Source organism: Henningerozyma blattae, chromosome 9, assembly GCF_000315915.1.
Source record: "Henningerozyma blattae CBS 6284 chromosome 9, complete genome".
Classification (NCBI taxonomy): Eukaryota; Fungi; Ascomycota; class Saccharomycetes; order Saccharomycetales; family Saccharomycetaceae; genus Henningerozyma; species Henningerozyma blattae.
This window is the reverse complement of record NC_020193.1, coordinates 601,302-623,083: the sequence shown is the minus strand read 5'-3', so window position 1 is coordinate 623,083 and position 21,782 is coordinate 601,302. Positions and strand designations below refer to the sequence as shown.

At 33.6% G+C, this 21,782-nt stretch overlaps 7 protein-coding genes across 7 annotated transcripts; 4 read left to right on the top strand and 3 right to left on the bottom strand.

Annotated features, from left to right (window-relative positions):
- Positions 1–205: 205 nt before the first annotated feature.
- On the bottom strand, positions 206–1,759 carry IVY1 (Ivy1p; the record flags this gene model as incomplete). Its single annotated transcript, XM_004182392.1, has 1 exon — positions 206–1,759. One exon carries the CDS (start codon positions 1,757–1,759, stop codon positions 206–208), a length of 1,554 nt encoding a protein of 517 aa, XP_004182440.1.
- A 1,402-nt stretch (positions 1,760–3,161) lies between these two features.
- Positions 3,162–5,168, top strand: PCF11 (Pcf11p; the record flags this gene model as incomplete). The annotated part of the gene is made up of 1 exon (XM_004182391.1): positions 3,162–5,168. One exon carries the CDS (start codon positions 3,162–3,164, stop codon positions 5,166–5,168), a length of 2,007 nt encoding a protein of 668 aa, XP_004182439.1.
- Positions 5,169–5,348: 180 nt separating this feature from the next.
- ADK1 (adenylate kinase ADK1) lies at positions 5,349–6,017 on the bottom strand (the record flags this gene model as incomplete). The annotated part of the gene is made up of 1 exon (XM_004182390.1): positions 5,349–6,017. The coding sequence occupies one exon, from the start codon at positions 6,015–6,017 to the stop codon at positions 5,349–5,351; it is 669 nt and encodes a 222-aa protein (XP_004182438.1).
- Positions 6,018–8,127: 2,110 nt separating this feature from the next.
- On the top strand, positions 8,128–17,628 carry TBLA0I02620 (uncharacterized protein; the record flags this gene model as incomplete). Its single annotated transcript, XM_004182389.1, has 1 exon — positions 8,128–17,628. The coding sequence occupies one exon, from the start codon at positions 8,128–8,130 to the stop codon at positions 17,626–17,628; it is 9,501 nt and encodes a 3,166-aa protein (XP_004182437.1).
- A 442-nt stretch (positions 17,629–18,070) lies between these two features.
- HTA1 (histone H2A) lies at positions 18,071–18,469 on the bottom strand (the record flags this gene model as incomplete). Its single annotated transcript, XM_004182388.1, has 1 exon — positions 18,071–18,469. The coding sequence occupies one exon, from the start codon at positions 18,467–18,469 to the stop codon at positions 18,071–18,073; it is 399 nt and encodes a 132-aa protein (XP_004182436.1).
- A 738-nt stretch (positions 18,470–19,207) lies between these two features.
- HTB1 (histone H2B) lies at positions 19,208–19,597 on the top strand (the record flags this gene model as incomplete). Its single annotated transcript, XM_004182387.1, has 1 exon — positions 19,208–19,597. One exon carries the CDS (start codon positions 19,208–19,210, stop codon positions 19,595–19,597), a length of 390 nt encoding a protein of 129 aa, XP_004182435.1.
- An 885-nt stretch (positions 19,598–20,482) lies between these two features.
- On the top strand, positions 20,483–21,466 carry CCC1 (Ccc1p; the record flags this gene model as incomplete). Its single annotated transcript, XM_004182386.1, has 1 exon — positions 20,483–21,466. The coding sequence occupies one exon, from the start codon at positions 20,483–20,485 to the stop codon at positions 21,464–21,466; it is 984 nt and encodes a 327-aa protein (XP_004182434.1).
- Positions 21,467–21,782: the final 316 nt, after the last annotated feature.

Here is a 21,782-nt window from a genome sequence, read left to right as displayed (position 1 = left end):
TTAAAAGCAGTTCTAGTCTAATTCTAGGATAAAATTCTTGGTATTGTATTCATCTTAACAATTATCACTCTTAGACGGAGATTTTGTTTCTTCGACTGTATTGTTATGCTGGATGTTCAAGATTGCTATCTGGTATATCTGTAGGGTTACGATTATCTTTTATCGAATTATATGTAGTATTGATTTTATTTTTAGTATTAATATCTCATATATGAGTGTCCCTTAAAGATTCTATAATATCATTAATGCCATTTTGAGGTATTTGTTCTGCAATTGCATCATCTTTATTTACTTGTGGATCAACTACATTAGAAGTATCTGTCGTAATTAGTATATCATGCGGTAAGATGTTTACATTATCAAAATTGGGTTCGTCATTACTTTTCACACTATTTGCCTTTGGTAGTGAAAAAGAATGTTCTTCCTCGTATATAGGAGTATCTAAATCTCGAAATGTTGGGGCTAATTTAACACTTCCAGAAGTTTTTGAGTAGTAATTATCTTGTTCTGTGTCACTATTAGTTCGTATTATAGGGGAGTTTCCGTTGGTGGATGTATAGCTCTTGCTAGAATAATTATTGACTGGAGATGATTTATTAATTGGAGTTAAATTTTTATCGAGAGTTGAATTCATTTCTGAATGAGTATTTTGTTGATCTTGTTGTGGCGAGATCATTGGAGAATGTAATTGTTGTTTTAATAGTTCTTGTTGTTGTTCTCGTTGTTGAGCTTCATATTCTAATCTTGGTGTTCTATATGGGTCATCAGCATCAAAATTACGATTAGTATTATTATTATTATTTCCTTCTTCGTCTTCTTCTTCATCATCTTCTTCATCTTTGCTAAAAGGATCATCTGCATCTAATAATAAATCATCTAAACCACCACCAGACCAACCTTTTCTAGCTATATTTTCACAAATTTCTACTTGAGCTCTTGATAAGCTTGCAACATCTTTTAATAGTTGGTTACAAGTAGAATCCACTAATAAGTAAGAATCCTGATAAAAGTCATGTCTCAGTTGTTCTAATTGATCCAATTGTATTTGTAAATTTGTTAAACTTTCTCTATAAGAAATGATGTTTCTAACTTTCCTCTTGGCCAATTGAGTATTATATTTTTCTTGTAATTTTAGTTTGTTACTTTGTTCTTTACAATTTTTTTTAAATTGATTTTGTAAAGATTTTGAATTTTGTTCGAAATCATGAAGAATGACATCGATATTATTATTTATTAAAACTTCTAAAGTATTTGACATGATCTGTTCATGATTGGATAGTAGATGGAATAATCCACTGGCGTTTAATAATTTTTTTGCGGTTTCATCATTACAACCTTTCAGTTTAGCTAAAGTCTCGATAGAGGTAGCTACTCTACTTGAATTTTTTGCATTTTTTTTCAATGATTTCGAATAAGCTGCAGAACTTTTCCAAAGATCAATAATAGCAGCTGAGGTATTTTGCATATCTCTTTTTGTTACTAAAGTTTGTAAATCACTTATAGTGCTTGTTGTTGATCGTATGCTAGAAGGTCTTCTACTATAAGCATTTTGAAAATGTTCTGTAGTAATGGACGTGTTGTCTAACGAGATAGAAGGTACTTGGTTTCTATTATTAAAGATTGAATAGAATTCCGATAGATGTGGAGCATATCTACCCGTTGAAAGATAATTCGTTGAGCCCGTATTTTGTTCTTTAATTTCTTCTTGTTGTTGTTGCGCCTGTAGGTCTTGTTGGCGTTGTGGGGATGTTTCTTCCATATTAAATCTCAAGAATTTTTAAATAATGGCTTTTCAGGTTAAAATACTTCGTATTAGAATTTAATTTTTTTTTATTATATTTAATTTTGTTCGTTGGTTAGTTTATTTTTTTTTATTTTATTTTTTAAAAATATGGTAATTCAGAGTAAAATACGAAGGGGTTCAAACTAATCAATTATTATTCGTCAGCACTATTTATTTTCCCTATGTTATCAAAACTTCACTAATAACGCCTGTATTCTTTTAAAATAATTCTTCAAGTGTCCGCACAATCAATTGAGGGGTTATCAGTAGCTATAGTAACTTGTCTACGGTTTTACTCAATTACTAAATAAATATTTCTACCTAATTATTGATCGATCTCTTTAAAGTATTTGCCATCTAGCCTATGGTAATTGAGACTTTCAGATAGTATTCCGTATTTTGCCAGCAAAAGGTTAAGTGTATCCCGACGGGTCGTAGGTTTTTGTCACGGGTCCGCATAGAGTCTCTGAATTACCGTTTTGGGGACACTACGGGACACATGGATATATAACAAATCATTAATTAAATAGGTGATTTAGGCCTTATATAGTGATTACTATCTTGTATTGGAAAGTATTAATCTGGTTCACAAGCAAATAGCTCTGGTATATCTGTGCAACCTCGCCAGATACAGACAGAATATGGACAGTTGGGTATATACGATATAAGGGAAGAACTTTACGTAACTAATACATATCTTGAGGTGCCTGAAAGACCAAGGACTAGATCTTAAATCAATTTTTCAATAAAAAATTTGATATAAATTAGTCGTAGCATGTCACAAATGTTCTCTAAACTAAGCATTTCTTTAGTCATCGTTTAAAATTTTTCAACAAGACTGAAAATTTCAGATTTTAATTTTCCGAACGGAAATTCATTAAATTCCCGAGATACTTAATTTTTTTTAAAATGTATTTTAGTTGAGTATTTTATTATCAGCCAAATTTTGAGAAATTTAAAGTGCAGTTCAATAAATATCGATTACACATTCGTAATTATTCTAAGAGAAAGATATCAAATCAAACTAATAATAAATAGAGAATATTAATATATTTGATATTTATAGACTACATTAAGTCAAAATAGCAAAAAAAGAAAAAAAATAAGTTCGTAAAAAGGAGTATACCTATTCATCTTTTCAGGTATCTTCAGTTGTGTGTGAATATTTTTTTTTAAAAAGATATAAAATAAAAAACTTCTTTTTTTTCTTTTCATCTTTTACCACTTTGTTCTATTCTGTTCTTTTCTTTTTACTTTTTCTTTTCTTAATAATAAATATAGTTTTAGATATTGAAGCACACTAATATTTCAATAAAACTAGACTATAAAAATTATAGATATAAACTTATCCCATTTTCATAATTAATTATTATCATCAATGGATCAAGAAGTAGACCCAGTTGTTAAGGAGTTTTCCAATATCCTTGATGAGCTTTCATTTAATTCAAGACCAATTATTACCACATTAACGAAAATTGCAGAAGAACACATTTCATGTGCACAATATTTTGTTGACCTATTAGAATCTAGAATTGAGAAATGTGTACCAAAACAAAAGTTATATTCATTTTATGCTTTAGATTCGATTTGTAAAAATGCAGGTAGTCCATATACAATTTTTTTTAGTAGAAATTTATTTAATTTATACAAAAAGACATATTTATTAGTTGATAATACAACAAGAACTAAATTAATAAATATGTTTAAAACATGGATGACACCAAATGAATCTTCAGGTGGGTTGATACCGTTATTTGAGACTTCTGCATTAGAAAAAATTGAGAATTTTTTAATTAAAGCAAGTGCCTTACATCAAAAAAATTTCCAAAATATGTTACCTACACCTACAGTACCTTTATTATTAAGAGAGATTGATAAATTATCCTTATTAACAAATGAAAGACTTAAAAATCAGGCTAATGATGAAAAATTGAAGATTAAATTAATGGTTTTATCACAATTGAAACAAGAGTTACAGAAGGAAAAATTAACTATGGCAGCTTTGAAACAAGTTCAAATTCAGTTGAAACAGGTGTTTGCTCAAGATCAACAAGTTTTACAACAACAACATATGCAAGATCAATATAACAAGCAACAACAGCAGCAGCAAATCCAGCAGCAGCAGCAACAGCAGCAACAGCAACTTCAACAACAAGATCAACAACAATTTCAACAACATTCAAGTAGCGATTCCAATGATCTTTCGAAAAGTGGAACTCCTATTGTTCCATTATTTGGTAATTCAAACAATATGGAAATTCAATCATCGTTATTTGGTAATATTACAAGGACTTTTACTCCACCAAATTTTTCAGAGATTGATAAAAATAATAAATTAGAAAAAATACGAAAATTATATAATGAATTACGTGAAATCAAATTAATTTATGAACCTTCTAAAGAATCTATTGTCACTTTATATGATAAATTAGGTGGAAACCCCAATTCCAGAAATATTTTAAATACTAATTCAAACGCTAATAATAATAATAACAGTAATAATACTATAGTCATGAGGAAATTACCCAGTATTGAATTATTGACAGATATTTTGAGAGATTCAAGAGCATACATGGCACGTTCAAATAATAGTGAATTATTAAATTCGATTCATATTCAATTATCTGATAAATATTTATTAAATAACGATAATAAAGAGATTAAGAATAATTTTATCAATTTGCTTTATAGAAATAAGTCAAATAAATGTAAGCTTTGTGGTAAGAGATTTGGTAATTCAGCGGAAGAAAAGAGATCATATAGTAACCATTTAGATTGGCATTTCAGAATCAATAAAAGAATTAAAGGTACCACTGTGAATTCTTCCAATAATAATGGGTCCAGTATTAAAAGTAGTTCTAAAAACATTCAATCAAGAAATTGGTATTTAGAAAATACTCAATGGATTAAATTTAAAGATGATGAAATTATTTCTACACAATCGATTTCCAATAATAACAATAACAATAACAATACAAACAATTCCAATACCAATAATAATAGTAATAATAATAGCAATATAAAATCTAATGTAGAGACTGGAGGAGATAATACACAAAAGAATGTGACTGGTAGAAATAAGAGGAGTATTAATCAAATGACATATGAAGGCAATAGTATTAAAGAAAAATCGATCAAGACTAAATATGTCATTGTTCCTGAAAATACAAATGAAGAGATGAATTATAAATGTTCTATTTGTAAAGAAATTGTCAATGCTAGTTATGATGATGAACTTGGAGAATGGATTTGGAAGAATACTCTTGAAGAGAATGGGAAATATTATCATTCTACATGTTTCAATGAGACGATAAAGAACCGTGAAAATGATGAAGATTCAACTGGATTAAAGAAATTGAGAAGTATGATAAGTGAAGGTAATTGAAAGTGAATAGACGTAGGCGAAAGCGTTAAAATATATATAATTCGTAAACGTTAAATATTTAAAATTAAATATATATATAATGCATAAATATAATTAATTAATTGAAAATACAAGAAAAAAATTTTACAGATTTCTTCCTTTTTTTTTTTTTTTAAAAAAAAAATAACGTAATTAGTTAAATTAGTTTTTGTTTAAAGCAATCAAGATATCTTCCCAAACTTCAGTTGGTTTCTTGCTGGCATCAATACCGGACCAAATATCACTCTTCTTGTAGTATTCGACAATTGGTTCGGTTTGTTGATGGTAAGCACCCAATCTCTTTTTCAAAGCTTCAGCGTTATCATCAGATCTTTGGATCAATGGTTCACCAGTGACATCATCTTTCATGTCTTCCTTTGGTGGGTTGAATAACTTGTGGTAAGATCTACCGGAAGCTTGATGGATCAATCTACCAGTGATTCTAGCAACCAATAAATCGTCATCTACTTTCAATTCAACGGCGTTTTGTAAAGGAGTGTTTTGTTCAATCAACATGGCGTTTAATTTTTCAGCTTGTGGGATAGTTCTTGGGAACCCATCCAAGATGAAACCTTTCTTACAAGCTGGGTTATTCAACAATTCATCTTTAATCATGTTGACCATGATTTCATCAGAAACCAACCCACCTTGGTCCATGATCTTCTTAGCTTCTTTACCCAAATCGGTACCTTTGGCAATTTGAGATCTTAACATGTCACCGGTGGCCAAATGGCAAGCACCAAACTTGTTGACTAAGTTTGGAGCTTGAGTACCTTTACCAGCACCTGGTGGTCCGATAAGGACCATTCTAATAGATTCATCTTGAGCCATTTTTGATATACTGTGTTTTGTTATTCAATTGGATGAGCTTACAATTTTTTTTAACTTGAGAAACAGAAACTTTAGAATATAACTATTCATACTCAATTTAATTTATTTAATTATTCTAATATAAAATCGATGAAATCCTATAGAAAAAATTGGAAAATATGGAAGGAATCCATGGTGTACGGAATTTGTCCCAAACAGTAGGGTTTACCTTTGGGAAAGAAAATATCTATCATTAAACATACATTTACCCGGCTTTGTCTCGCAATTTCAAAAATATAAAAAATAATTACAGACGCATCATTACTGGCACGCTTTTACAGACGCAGACGAAGACGCAAAACAAAAGTCACTATACACGAAGTCTCACGTGCTAGAGCATATGATTTTTCTTTTTGCCTTATACATCTATGAATATTAACTAATGTCCAACAAGGTAAAGAAACAGATTCTTACTTGATCTTGAAACATTCTCTGAATGGCTTATTCATGAGAATCGATGCATTATTCATAAAGTTACCTTATTAGGGCAAGACCCAATAAAAAAGCTACTTATATTATTCTTACCAGATTAGGTCTAGTAATAATTATATTCCACGACTCTTTTTTACCAAGACTCTTTACCAATAAAGTAAAATACTTATATATACATAAATATATATATATATTTTTTTACTATTCAGACTAAGGGGTTCCACTCACACGTGTACAACAAGCGCGAATGCCCCTGGCCGCGGAGAAACTACTGCACAGAAACAGCCGTATTAAGAACTGGCCACGAAGAAAGGACTGCGCAGGGACTCGAAGACAGGATATGGGATATTGGATTGCCCAAACAGGCAATCGGACGGAGCAATCCCAATCAGGGCATCTCATTGGAAAGTGGGCCCATCCTAACACCTCACTATGTACCTGTTTAATGTGTTCCAAAAAAGTCATTGGTCTGAGCACTATATCCCCAAAGTGGCAACGGCATCCGACAAGGCAGTCCATCGACTACCGTATTCGGTAAAGAGATGTCCTGGCTCCCCTGGCTTACAGGCATCTCTAGGAATTCATAGCTCCCCTCCTTGGTTGCTCGAAGATTACGGCGCAGGCCTGATCGGGAAGCGTAATGGCCGCCCCTAGCAGCCGCCCTTGCCGTTTAGGGTGCACCCCTCCTAATCTCGTGGGTCGTGACAGATAGACGCCTGAAAATATGTCAATGCCAATTGTTAGGAAATATAATTATATATAACTGGCACTTATTATCGATTGACCTTGAGCTTGTTGTAAATAACCTTCGTCATTAAAGGCTAGTTATTTCTGTTTGTTTTCTTCGAACATTTTCTCAAGCTTTTTTTTAATTGTCCTCTCTCTCTTTCTTTTAGTCTCAATCTTAATATTTTTCACATACGTAGACAATTGCTGTATACTATCTCACATTGTTTTTGGTTTGACTCATTCACTTTTACGCTCCGTGTTCGATCCAATTATTATCTAGGATTCTATACAATACCATATTAATACCATAAAATACATTACTGCTGGTTCTCCTGTCTTTTTGATACCCATTGGACTAAGAATTTAGCTACTGTTAACTGGTTTATAAAGAGGATACACTATATTGCACTATACTAAGTCAAATAATACTAACTAGTATCTCTAACTCAACTTTTAATAATTAATACTACTAATTCCTCTTTTTTAACAAAAAAAAAAAATACAATATAAAAGCCTTTGGTCTTTTTTCTTTTTTATTTTAATACGTTTCTTTTTTACCTATCCTGTCTGTTCTTAACTTACCTCTTCCCTATTCAGTAATAATACCACTTTGTCTTTTCCTTTTTTGATATCAAAGAGTTAGACACCTGCGGAGATCTGCATTTCATTACCCCTAAGAAAAGACCTTCTCCTTACTTTCCCACCTCCCTTTTTTTCAATTATTTTCCTTTTTTGTCTCCTTTTTTATCACCTTTCCGTTTTTGGTATCGTCTCCGTTTTTTATTTTTCAATTTTACCCCCTTTTTTGAATTTTTTTCCCGCTAATCAATTTTCCCGAACAAGCGCTTGGCAAAAAAAGATCTGCAAAAAAAATTGGAATTATTATATAATATATACCTTTGAAAAAAAAATGAGCACTCAAAGAAGAGTCATTCAACAAAGAGTTGTTACAGACCCAAACGTCCATACCACAGCAGAATTACCTCAAAAATATTACTTCTCCCCCACACTGGGTATCTCTGTCGTTCACGATTATAACAAGAGTGAAGAGATTTCTGAAGACGCTGCTGCTGCGGTTTTAAATCCAGATAATTTGAAAGCCATTGGTATAAACAATATCAATAACTTGAATATGAGATATAATGGTTCTCCAAACACTGTGGCTTCAAATACTTTGAAGTCTGCAAAGAGGATAAATTCAATAAGAAATAACTCCAACATTAACACAAATACAACTGTAAGTGGGAATGCACTCACCACTTCTCAAACCACTAGGCTATTGTCTCAGCCAGATTCAAGTTATTTCAAACATATTCCTACTACTTATGTAGAAGAGGAAATTAATACCCCAGCTTATCTATATTCACAACAACAACAACAACTACAACAACAACAACTACAATTACAACAACAACAATTACAAATGCAACAACAACAGTTGCAAATGCAAGTCCGTGAGGCAAATAATCAAAGAAGATTAAGAAGGTCCATTAATAAGCCTTCCTACCAAAATAAATATTCTTATGATAATGACAATTATGCTTATAATAATGATTACGAGGGCAAAACTGCCACTGCAACCCCTAGATCAGTGAGTTCTAAGAGATTCGCTAAACAACAGCAATCTAAAAGTAGAAACCCATCTAGAGACTTATACTATGAAGACTTTGATGATGATATGACTGTAACTAACACTCCAAAAGTCACTCAAAGTAAGCACCAGCATCATTCTCATCATCGTTCCCATTCTCATTCTCATAGTCACCCTCGTTCTCATGTCCCATCACATTCTCATTCTTATTCAGGACCTTCTCAACGTCATCAATCTATCCCAACGCCTCGTTCAATGGAAAACATGTCTACCACTACTCCAAAGAAAGTCTCTACTGGTTATTTGATGGATGAACCTTTAACTTCTGATGAAGAAGACGAAGATCCTTATTCAAATGAATTTAAAAATTTTGAAGAAAATAATATTGATGAATCAAACTTCAATAATCAAAGAAAGGCTACTACTACTAAGTCTTTATATATGGAGAGAAGAAAATCTATGGATCCAGGTTTACCAATCATCAATACTGAACCTGCTTATCCTTCTGAGAAAAAGTCTTTAAAACAATCTAAGTATGCTTCTAAACAAAAAATTAGGAACGAAATTCCATTAGCCATTGCTTTGACTCAAAAGAAAGTTACTGATAATGATTCTATTAAAGTTTCAGACTCAATTGTCAATTATGTTAATGAAGTAGTTCATTCTCATTTAGATGATGATTTCGAGTTTAATAAAGTTAGTCAATTAAATCCTCAATATCAAAGAAAATATAAAGACTTATTAGGTTATGATTTGACTTCACAACAATATGATGCTATTAAATCTTATTTAAGAAAATCAAACGCTAATCCAATCAATAATTCCTCCACTACTTCTTATAAAGACAATTCTTTGAATTTTTATGATTTGGATTTAGATAATTTTAATGCAACTTCCTCCAATAATGCTAGATCGGTTTCAAACACATCCTCATCTAAGAAATTAGTTGGATTAGAAAAGCAGAAGCAAATGCAAAGACAAAAGATTAAAAGTAGTACTAATAAAGGTTATCGTTCCGATTCTGATCTAGACTCTGATTTCAATTTCAAACTAGATTTTGATACTTCAGACAAAAGATATATTTCTAAAATAGCCAAACCAACCATAAAGGAAAACGAAAAATTCTTAATCGACCAAAATCTAGATCTAGATGAAAACGATGGCTTTTATGAATTCAATAAATTTGATTACTCTATCCCAATCACCTCAACAACTTCAGATGCAAAATATCAAACCAGAAAGAATATTCGTAATGATGCTGAACTATTCATGACTCCTCGTGAGAAGCCTTCCAGACAATCTAGTAGACGTTCAAGAATGCGTTCTTCTTCTGCCTCGTATGCAAGAACTAAAGCTTCTGATAAAGTTCAATCGGATCGTTATCGCCGTAGTCACTATCAAGAACAACCTGGCTATGAGTTAGAAAATGAACCTGATATCCCAGACTATTCTTCCAAAAACATGAATCGTAGTGTTTCTGATTATACCTCAACTAGACGCTCTAAATCAAAGCGCAACTCTAATTTACAAAAAAGATATTCTGAAAGATATGATGATGTTTATAATGCTGATTATGATGAAATTTTAGAAACTCCAAGGGGAACAAAAATCGTACCTTCTCGTAAGATCACTTCTCCTTCTAAGAAAAATTCTAAAAAGACCCCTTCAAGGAAGGTCTCTACCCCGAGACAAGCTAAACAGCTTCTAGATTCGAATATTAGAAATTCTACCATTCAAGTTGAAGATATTTCCACGTCAAATAAACCGCTATTGGGTTTAGGTGTTACAACGAAAAATTCTGATGAACCAAATCCAGAATATTCCGAGCAAAATGAGCAAGGTTTTGAAACTGTAACTGAAGATGAATCTGCTTTGGAAGATACTGATTTACAGCTTACTCCAACTCCTTATGCAAAGAAAAATATCCCTAAATCTCAGAACATTACCACTACTTTGCCTCCTGTAGAGCAAACCTATAATGATGATGGGTTTCAAACTGTAACTGAAGGTGAAGAAGATGAAGATGAATATCCTCAAACCCCAGCTACCAAGCCTTCTCCAAGACTTGATCGTCATCAGAAACAACCACAGCAATCTCCACGATCTGGTACATATGCAGAAAAGATCATTGTTCCAAATGAATTACCGGAGGCTTATCCCATTGAAAATCTAGAAAATGAACCTGTCGAAGATAGTGCCTTCAGTACTGAAGTAGAAGACGAAGAACAACAAGATCTTGATAATGATGAATCTTTAAAAGAAACCTATAGAGCTGCTGATACTCGTTTCCCTATTGATCAAGTTTCTGTATATGATGATGAAGAGGAAGAAGAAGAAATTGAAGCACCTCCTGAGACTGCACAACTTCAACCAGAAGCTCCAAGTTCATATAGAGATGAGATCGATGAAGATGATTATATAATCAACCCTTCTACTCCTGCACCTAAAGGATCAACCGAGTACAACAAGAATGTTAGACGTGTTTCAAAACAGAGAAAATCAACAGAAATTCATCCAACTAGGAAAGCATCTTCTCATCCAATAGCTAAAGCTTATGATAAGTTAACTTCAAGACAACAAAAAATTAACGAACAAAAAAGATCTGTTAGAAAATCTGTTGCAAAGAAAAATAGAAAGACAGCCTTTGTCAATAAAGACACTCTATTAAATGATGATTATTTTAAATTAAAGAATATCCAAGATGAAAATTCACCTATCTTCGATGAAAATGATTTTGAGTATTCTACTGTTAATAAGCCTGCCACTCGTTCTCCAAAGAGAGTGACGTCGAGAAAAAAACAGGAAACTTTTGATTTAAATGAAACTTTGACTGATAATCAAATTGATCAAGAGGGTAGAGGTTTAAATGGGAATTTCTATAGAACATTACCAACAACATATGCTGGTTTACAAAATATTAAACAACGCCCAAAAAAGGTAAAAAGAGTGAAAAAAGTTACAGAATCGCCAGGTCAGGCTAGAAAAGTAAAGCATGGGAAGCATAAAACTACTGAAACGGTTCTTCGCCCTCAATATGCCTCAGATAATCCATTAATGGCTGGTTATGCTACATCTAGTTTTAAAAGAAAAGATCGCCATTTTGCACCAGTTGGCACTTCTATGAGACATGATGAGAATAGTGATTTATGGAGACCTGTTAATCAAAGTACTGTTTTAATGGGACAAAGCCCTCATTACAAATATCAAAAGATTCAAACTAAGCCTACTTCACCAAGAAAACTAAAAAAAAAATTAGTTAAAAAACAGCAACAACTTCCTTCACCAACACCTTCCCCCATTACAAGTGATCATGAAAGTATCCCAGAAACTGCTATAACAACTGCAACTAGTATACCAGAAAATGAACAGCAAATTAAAGGTAATTTTGAAAATTTTAGTGATGACTATTTGCAAAGAAACAATGATGTTGTGGAATCAGATAACGTTGTAGATGAAAAGTCGACTGTTACTGTTGCCTTAAGTGATGGTTTTCGTATAAGAGTTGCTAATCCTGGAGAAAGGCTACTTTCAAAATATTCTCAAACGAATAGGCAACAAAAAAAAAGAGCTAGTAGTTTAAAGAAAAATCAAATACCCGTAAAACCAAAAGGTACCAGAAAAGTATCTACTTCCCAACGTCCATATTCTGCTCAATATATTTACAACAGAAAAAGAAAGGAAGCACAAAGAAACCGCTACTCTGAAGCAGATTTACCACGATTCCCAAAAACAGTCAGAAGTGATCAGGAAAGAAGTAACTTAAGAGGTTCAGTAGCTAGTCGTCATGATGTTCGTTCTACACCACTTGCGCATCAAGGTTTTAATGTTAGGTCAACCAATGATGATGAAGAAATGTATCAACAAGCTTTGAGGATTGCACGCAGAAGATTTAATAGTCATAAGGATCTTGAAAATGAAGATTTAATGGCTGATGATGAAATCTCTGATTACCCAGAAGAGCCAAGAACTAAAGGTACAGCTAGTAAGTTAAGAAATACGTTGGTCGGTTCAAGTCGTCAAGCTGGTCCTAGTGATGATTTCGGTATTCAGCCTACTTCAAGTTTCCGTCGTTCCCGTCCATCTCAATCCACCAGACGCACCACCTTAAGAGATATGCCACTAGAAGATCTCGAACATACACGTGATTATGGTCAATATAATAATGATACATATTATCCACATTCGTCAATTGGTAGAAGAAAAAGCTGGAAGGAAATTTTATTAGGTTCTGAAGCTGCTCGTAACAATGATGTGAATAATGGTATTCCATACGATAGTTATTATGATCAACCAACTTATAATGATGATGTTTACGATAATAATTATTTAGGTAATCAACAAGAACCTCGTAAGCAAAATTTAGATTTGTTACATCATAAACATCATAATAGACCACATTCAAAGCACAGAAAATCTTGGAAAAGTATTTTATTAGGATATGATGATTCTGTTACTAGTTTATCGAGTGCAGGTCAAGTTGCTCCACAAAATAATTTGAAATCACCAAAGTCAAAGAAAATTTCGAAACAATCAAAAATTAAAAGAAAGACACCAGCTACTTATAATGGACAAGCAGTAGTGCCTGATGAAGGATTGCAGAATGTTCAACAAGGTTTAGATCCAGATTTTGAGAATGGTTATAGTACTGCAGAAGATGATAATATGGAAAACTCCTCTCCATTAGGAAATTATGAAGAAGGTAATTTTTACGACGCTCCTGAAATTCAACCAGAACATGGTCAACAAGCTCATGAAAGGCAATATCGTAATAACAGTAGACATTCGAAATTAAGATCAGTTTTAATTGGTGAACCTGACTATGAAAATACTTCCAAATCAAAGCACCCATCAAAAAACCAAGACGGTATATCGCAACCTTATGTAGATGATGAACAAGAAAATATTCAGTCATCTCCTAAGACAACTCGTGATAAAGCTTGGAAGGTAGCTTTAGTTGGTTCAACTCAAAGTACAAAAAGAAAACAAAGAGTAAGCACAGGTCCATCGGCTGAATATCCTCAAGTATCAGACGTGGCAGATGATATACAACATTATGATGCTACAAGAGGTAACGAATACCAACAATCTAATAATCGTCTTATACGAAAGAAATCCTTGAAAGAAGTTTTAGTTGGTTCTAACCGAAATTCAGTAACAACTCCAAAAAGCACTTCGCATTCGTCTGGAACTCAGTTTAACTCGCTTATAGCAGATGATGATATGGACGAATATTATGATGCTGCCCCTAACACCTCTAACTTAAAGCGTCGTAAGTCCTTAAAAGAGGTTTTTCTAGGCCAAAAGGAACCATCTGCTTCTAATGACGCTTATTATGATAATGAAAATGTTGGTAGTCCTTCGAGAAATAGAAATTCTTTGAAATATGTCTTGTTAGGTCAAACTTCTTCATCAAGTCCTGTAAACAGATCAAATAGAAATTCAACAAAGAGAAACTCTTTGAATTATAATGAGAATAATGGAATAGCTGAAACTAATGATGGTTATGAAAACACATATGACCAAAGTGAAGCAGTCGATGAATTATTAAACAATACAGAGATTCAGGCAGAAGATTTTCAATCTAATGAAGAGGAAGAAGAAGAATATTATAATCAATCGCCAATCCCACAAGAAGGTCAGAAATTGAAAAAAATCTTGGTTGGTTCCACTTCAAAATCCAATGAGAAATTTGAACCTCGTTCAGTTGCTAAGCAAAGGAATCCACCAGTAGTACCAGGCAGTCAAGTTATTCCAGATGAGCCTGTTTCTGATGAGGAGTTTGTTGATACAATTGATAATCAAAATAATTTGAGAACCGATGAGGGATCATATGAAGATTTTCTAAATGCCACCAATGAAAATGATGCGAGGCAACCTTCTAATAGCCAAGGTAAATTGAGAACCCTTTTAGTAGGAAACAATCAAGATCAGCCAATCGAGGGTGTGAATGAATATTCAAACAAAGTAGTAAATGGGGATGTAGAAAATGAAGATGCATATTTGCCTGAAAATGAACAAAGTAACCTTAGGCCTAGTCAACAGTTAGACGTTACAAGTCCAAGAAATGCTGGTAAAATGTCCAAGACAAATATAGAAGATTCAAAACTTCCAGAATCTAATACTTCTCCTAATACTGAAGATCAATATTCAATGCTAGGTAATATATTATTGGGCCCCACTGTTAGACAACAAAGAAAATCAAGGAGTGACCTTCCATTAATGGAAAAATCAGCACTTTCACCAAGGGATGACGAACTTCAAGGTACTAACAATCGGAACGAAATTACTGAACCACAAGTTCTTCCAAACTCTACTAATGGCGTGAAAACTTCGAAAAGAAGATCATTAGCTATAGCCTTGAATACCCAAAATTTAAGAAAGAGTATGGAGTCAGAAGGTGCTGTTGATACTAATGATACTATTGGATCTCAATTTGCTTCCAGTAATATGACTGCACCTGTAAACACAGAGCCTGTTATGAATACTACATTAGAGGATGATCAAGAGATGAACGACATCATTTCAGATAAAGAAGATACAGATATTCCTATTGAACCTGTTACTCCTCCACTTGAAAAAAAACCATCAATTAAGTTGAGAAATGTTTTGGTTGGTAAGAAAAAAAATAATTCTAAAAATCGTAATTCAGGAGATTTCAAAAGAAATTCTTATATGTCAATTGATTCACAACGAGGTGAGATTTCATCACCTATTCAAGATGATGTCAAACCTTTGAGAAGTGTATCTACTAGAGATTCAAAAGTGAAGAGTTTCCTTGTTGGCAAGCGCAAATCAAAAAATTTAGAAAATATTGGTACACAAAAACTTTCAGATGAGGATGAATTATTATCTGATGAAGATGTAGATATGAATAATAACTCTGATGATCAATTTGAAGATGCGTCTGAACCACCTGTTAGTTATCAAGAAGAACGTTTGGAACAAAATGTTGAACCACTTGAACAAGATTTAGAAGATGAACGTGATAACAATTCTTTATTGTTAAACGAAGAGGATTCAATTGAAAATACAGTAGAACCAAAGCCTATTTCTAAGGAAATCAATGAAATTTCTAGTGATACTGAAACCCCTACAAACGAACCAAAACCTGCAATTAAAAGTTCATATTTAAATTTGGATGATAATAACCAAGATAATGAAAGTACTAATCTGAGTACAATGATGCCTACTTTTGGACCTCTTAAAGAAACAAAAGAATCTAATGTTATCAGTCCAACGGTAAACGGACACGACGATGATAATGATGAAGAGGCTAGTATATTAGCTTCAGTTAATGTGAGGGAAGGAAATAATGACACGGAATTCAACAACGACGATATTTCTAACCCTGCTAATATTACAAACCCCTTTGAAGATTCTAATACTAAAGATAATTCTAGTCAAATTAAAGATGAAATCGATGATAGTAAACTCGTAACTAAAAAGACAAAGAGTAATAAGAAATCTGTTGGGAAGAAATCAGCAGGTTTACAAACACCGGTAAGTTCGATTTCAAATAATTCTATTCAACCAAGTAATCCATCTGAAAAATTAAGAAGTTTATTTGTTGGTAATGCAGGTAATAAGAGAGTGAGTGAATCTGGTACAAGTGGTAATTCTAATAAAAGAAAATCTATGATCAGTGCCAATAATAATAGTACATTAACCAGTGGTCCTAAAAATAAAGACAAGACTAATACATCATCTAATAGATTATCTAAGAGAATTTCAATTATTCCTAATTTAAAGAGAAAATCTACCAACGATACGATTTCTAAAAAAAGAGACTCGAGAGATTCTAAACAGAAATCAGTTCAATCAGATGGTACTATTAAAGTTCAACCGAAGAAGAAAGTTAAACCAAATGAAAAAAATACAATTAGAAACGTTTTAGTTGGTAAGGATAGAAGTTCGAGGAATTTCGAGAGTAGGAGTGATTTTGAAAATGTCAATGCGAGTGTGAGTGCTGTTGCAAGTGCAAGTGCAAGTGCAAGTGCAACTGTAAGTGCAAGTGCAACTGTAAGTGCAATTGGTACACCATCAAGACAAAGAAAATTATCTAACAAGAAAAAATCGAATATTTTGAATGATTCTAATATGGATGTTGAAAATAATTCCAGAGATATTTTAGGATCAAACCAAACTAATATTCAAGATGAGAATGAAAATACAAATGAGATGGAAAGTGGTTCTTCTAACAAGAATCAATTGCTTGGATTATTCAAAACTCGTAGTTCCAAGAGTAAAGAATCAAAGAAAAGACCCAAGAGTAAATCCAGTTTTAGAGATGTTTTAGTTGGCAAGCCAAATGGTGATGATTCAGTTGGTGCTACTTCTGAGCAAGGTGAGGTCCAAGATGAAGAGATGAATGTGGATGATAAAGCAGACGCAATTGAGAACGATGGCGTGAATGATGGCGTGAATGATGGCGTGAATGATGGCGTGAATGATGGCGTGAATGATGGCGTGAATGATAGCGTGAATGATGGCGTGAATGATAGCGTGAATGCAAACGCAAACGTTTCTGAAGAAAACTTGCAAATGTTTGGATCTGCTAATGACGAAGTATTCCATGACGCCATGATGTTGGAAGAAGATCAAGGAAACAATACAGGTGATGTCACGGGTACCGCAAGGGAATCCAACCTATTTGAATCTGTTCCTGAAAATTCCCTGGCTACAAGTGATCATCCAATGGAGGATGAAGAATTTGAAGATATTGTATCATCCGATGATGTGATTGAGAAACCTCCCAAGAAAAAATCTAGTTGGAGAGCTTTTTTCACTGGATTTGACAATAATAGACAAGTTGTTGTTTGAAAAAGTTGGAAAAAAATCAAAAAACAAAAACAAAAACAAAAAAAAAAAAAAAAAAAAAAAACACAAAAAATAAAAATAAAATAAATATTGTTGTTTTATTCGACTATATATGTAAACCTTTGTGAATTTTTTTTCTATATATCTATAACTATATATTAATAATGTTTTTTCTCCACGACCACAGTGCGACGCCCAAAGGGAAACTGCGCGACCTCTGAAATTTGAAATAAAATGATTTTTTAGAAAAAAACTATAATTACATAACTAATTTTTTTTAACTAGACAATACAATACTAGAGGAGTAATTAATTAAATAAATACTAAAGTAAAGTTAAATAAAAAATAAAGTAAATGAAAAGAGAATTGAAATAATATACCGAAAAGAAACCCAAAAGTAATTTTTTTTTAATTAGATAAATAAATTAGAAAGACATTAAAAGACCTATAATTCTTGAGAAGCCTTTGTTGGTTTGGAAGTCTTCTTTGGCAATAAGTTTTGATGAATGTTTGGCAAGACACCACCTTGCGCAATGGTGACGTTACCCAACAGTTTGTTCAATTCGTCATCGTTTCTGATGGCCAATTGTAAATGTCTTGGAATGATTCTGGATTTCTTGTTATCTCTGGCGGCGTTACCAGCCAATTCTAAGATTTCGGCAGCCAAGTATTCCAAAACAGCAGTCAAATAGACTGGAGCACCAGAACCGATTCTTTGAGCGTAGTTACCTCTTCTCAATAATCTGTGGACTCTACCGACTGGGAAAGTTAAACCAGCCTTAGCAGATCTGGATTGAGAAGCTTTAGCAGCAGAACCAGCTTTACCACCTTTACCACCGGACATGTTTGATATAAATTATAATATTAGATAAGAGTTTAGTTTTTGTTGTTGATTGATTGGACGGCAAGAGAAAGAAACAGGAAGAGACAAGAAACACAACACAGCTCAAGAAACACGCCCTTTATATATGAATAAAAAGGGTCACTAGTCTATGCTCCAACCCGCTCACATAACTCTTAATCAGCATCAATAACCATCACCAGTAATAACCATCACCAGTAATAACCATAGCCATAGCCATCACCATCACCATCACCATCACCACCATTATCCTTCTTTTTGTTTTTCTTGTTTTTTCACACGGGGTGTCCCAACTAGGTCTTGCCGTGCCCAGTGTTTCGCACAGAGCCGCGAAGGCGCTGGCACGCCATACTCGTGTTGCTTTTGGCGAAAAAAGACGCGCTGCAACCAAAAAGCCGCCGAGCTCGTCGCGTGCTGCCAGTGACGCCTCTTACTGTTTCGGGAAGGCGTGCCGGCAGCTTCGCGCGTGCTGGGAGCTACGCGCAGTGCCCTGAAAGGTGGTATGGCACTGGCTGGTTGGGGTGTTTTGGACGGCCCTTAGTGGAGGGTTGGTGCTTCAATGCTGAAGGATATGCTATAAGCAAGAAACGGCGTATATAAGGGGCGTGTTGCAAGCTGTCCTGGAATTGGTAGGGACACAGTGTCGGTCTCAGATTATCAATCTATCACAACCAACCAACCAACCAACCAAATATCTAAACACATCCATCACATCTAACTATGTCTGCCAAAGCCGAAAAGAAGCCCGCCTCCAAAGCCCCAGCTGAAAAGAAACCAGCTTCCAAGACGGCTGCTGAAGGTAAGGTCAAGAGATCCAAGGCCAGAAAGGAAACCTACTCCTCTTATATCTACAAGGTCTTGAAACAAACCCATCCAGACACCGGTATTTCTCAGAAATCCATGTCTATTTTGAACTCTTTTGTCAACGATATTTTCGAAAGAATCGCCACCGAGGCCTCCAAGTTGGCCGCTTACAACAAGAAATCTACCATTTCTGCCAGAGAAATCCAAACTGCCGTCAGATTGATCTTGCCGGGTGAATTGGCTAAACACGCCGTCTCTGAAGGTACCAGAGCTGTTACTAAGTATTCCTCTTCCACTCAAGCTTGAGTATGGGGGTTTTGATTTGGGTTTGATTTCTTCTTTTTTTCAATTTCTGTATGTTTTTCGGGTTATATCTTATTATCTTTTTTTTAATTTTCTATCTCCGTATTAGGGAGGATATATAATAATATATGTATTATATTGGTAATTCTCTTCATGTACTATGTATTATATTTATAATAATTCTTTCATGTTATTCAAAATGTTGCAGTGTGGCGGTGTTGGGTGTTGTTCTGTTAATGCTAGCAATTTTTTATACTGTGTAACTAGTTACCCTATGCTACGCCCATCCTCCCCTTATTTACTTTACATTTTGTCCTTGTTTTATTCTTTTCTTTTGTATATTTCTCTAATTTACTTGAATTACCACAAAATCATAAATAAATTCCCACCTATCCATTCCCGCCGATCACGTGACGCCAACTCCGGAATTACTAACAAGCTGTATTTTCATTGGTCTACGGCGGACTTAACGGGAAACATTCCGAGTCCAGTTCCGGCTCCCAAAAGGCTTCGAGATTTTTGTTTTTCTGATGAAATTTGGAATTTGGAATTTGAAATTTGAAATTTGAAATTTCAATTGTTTTTTTTTTTTTTTCATTCAGCCGTTAATAGTCACTTAACTTTTTTCGACTTAAACATGCCTGCGTCTTAATATTACTAATTTGACAATTCCGATTGGCTAAAACATCTTTTTTTTGAATTCTGATATATAAATGTATACTTATATATATATAAAGGGCTAAAGCCTATACACATTTTTAGTCATTGCATTAAGCGTTACACTTGTCCTATATAACGTTTACATTCACACTCACATATACAAACACTCATACCCTCTTACAAAAAAAAGTTCACCATACATTCTTCATTTACTCCAACATTCCCTTCATGTCAGTAGTAGGACTCAAAAACGTGGTAGTCTCCTTGGCTTCCAAAGTCACCAACAACAACAATATTGCAAACTCATCTCCCCCTCTATTATCCCAATCATCATCTAATTATGGCACAAACACTCTGTCAACAGATTTGGAATCAGGCTCATCCATGAAAAATGGTTTGGATCGTTCCAATCTCCAGGACCAAGATATTAACAACCACCACCATCTCGACGAAGATTCCACCACAGATTTAGATTATTTCCATCAACAACACACTCATACCCATTTCTGGAATAAAATATTCGGAGAGATCGACCCACGTGTCATTAGTGATTTAATCATTGGGTTGAGTGATGGTCTGACTGTTCCGTTTGCATTGACTGCCGGTCTTTCATCGTTGGGGGACTCCAAATTGGTCATCACCGGTGGATTTGCTGAATTAATCTCAGGTGCCATCTCAATGGGTCTTGGTGGTTATTTAGGTGCCAAGAGTGAATCCGATTATTATTATTCGGAAATTAAAAAGCAGAAAAAAATATTTATAAACGATTCCATGCTAGTAAACCATGAAGTAGAAGATATATTGATGGAGATCAATCCTGATTTCTCAAATGAAACCATTCTTTCATTTATTAAAGATTTACAAAAACAACCTGAATTGATGGTTGATTTCATCATTAGATATGGTAAGGGTCTAGATGAACCGGCTGAAAATAGACAATTGATAAGTGCCATCACTATTGGTGGAGGGTATTTCTTCGGTGGGGTCATCCCATTATTACCTTATTTCTTTGTAACTGAGGTCGGAAAGGGCTTGTTCTATTCCATCATAGTAATGGCCATAACTTTGTTCTGGTTCGGTATATTCAAATCTCAAATGTCTATGGGTGCTGATTGTCCAATTAAAAAACAGACTTTAGAAGGTATACAGATGGTAGCTGTGGGAGGTGTGGCTGCTGGTGCAGCTTGGTATTTTGTTAAATTATTAGGTTGATCCGATAAAAAAACAACAACAAAATATTGCCTACTCAAACTCATACTCAAACTAATTCTCATACACATTTATACATATATATTTGTATTTTTTACAATATAAATTTAAAAAAAAGGAAAAAAAAAATTTTTAAAAAAGCAAATTAAAATTTATCTGCATATTATCCATCACGTTTAAACGTTATTTATATTTATTTATTTTATTTTATTTTACTTTACTTTACTTTTTTTTATCTATCTATTTATTTATTTATTTATTTCTCTTTTTATTTCTCACTACCCACTCACTTAGCTTTGTATTTTTAAATTACATTAAA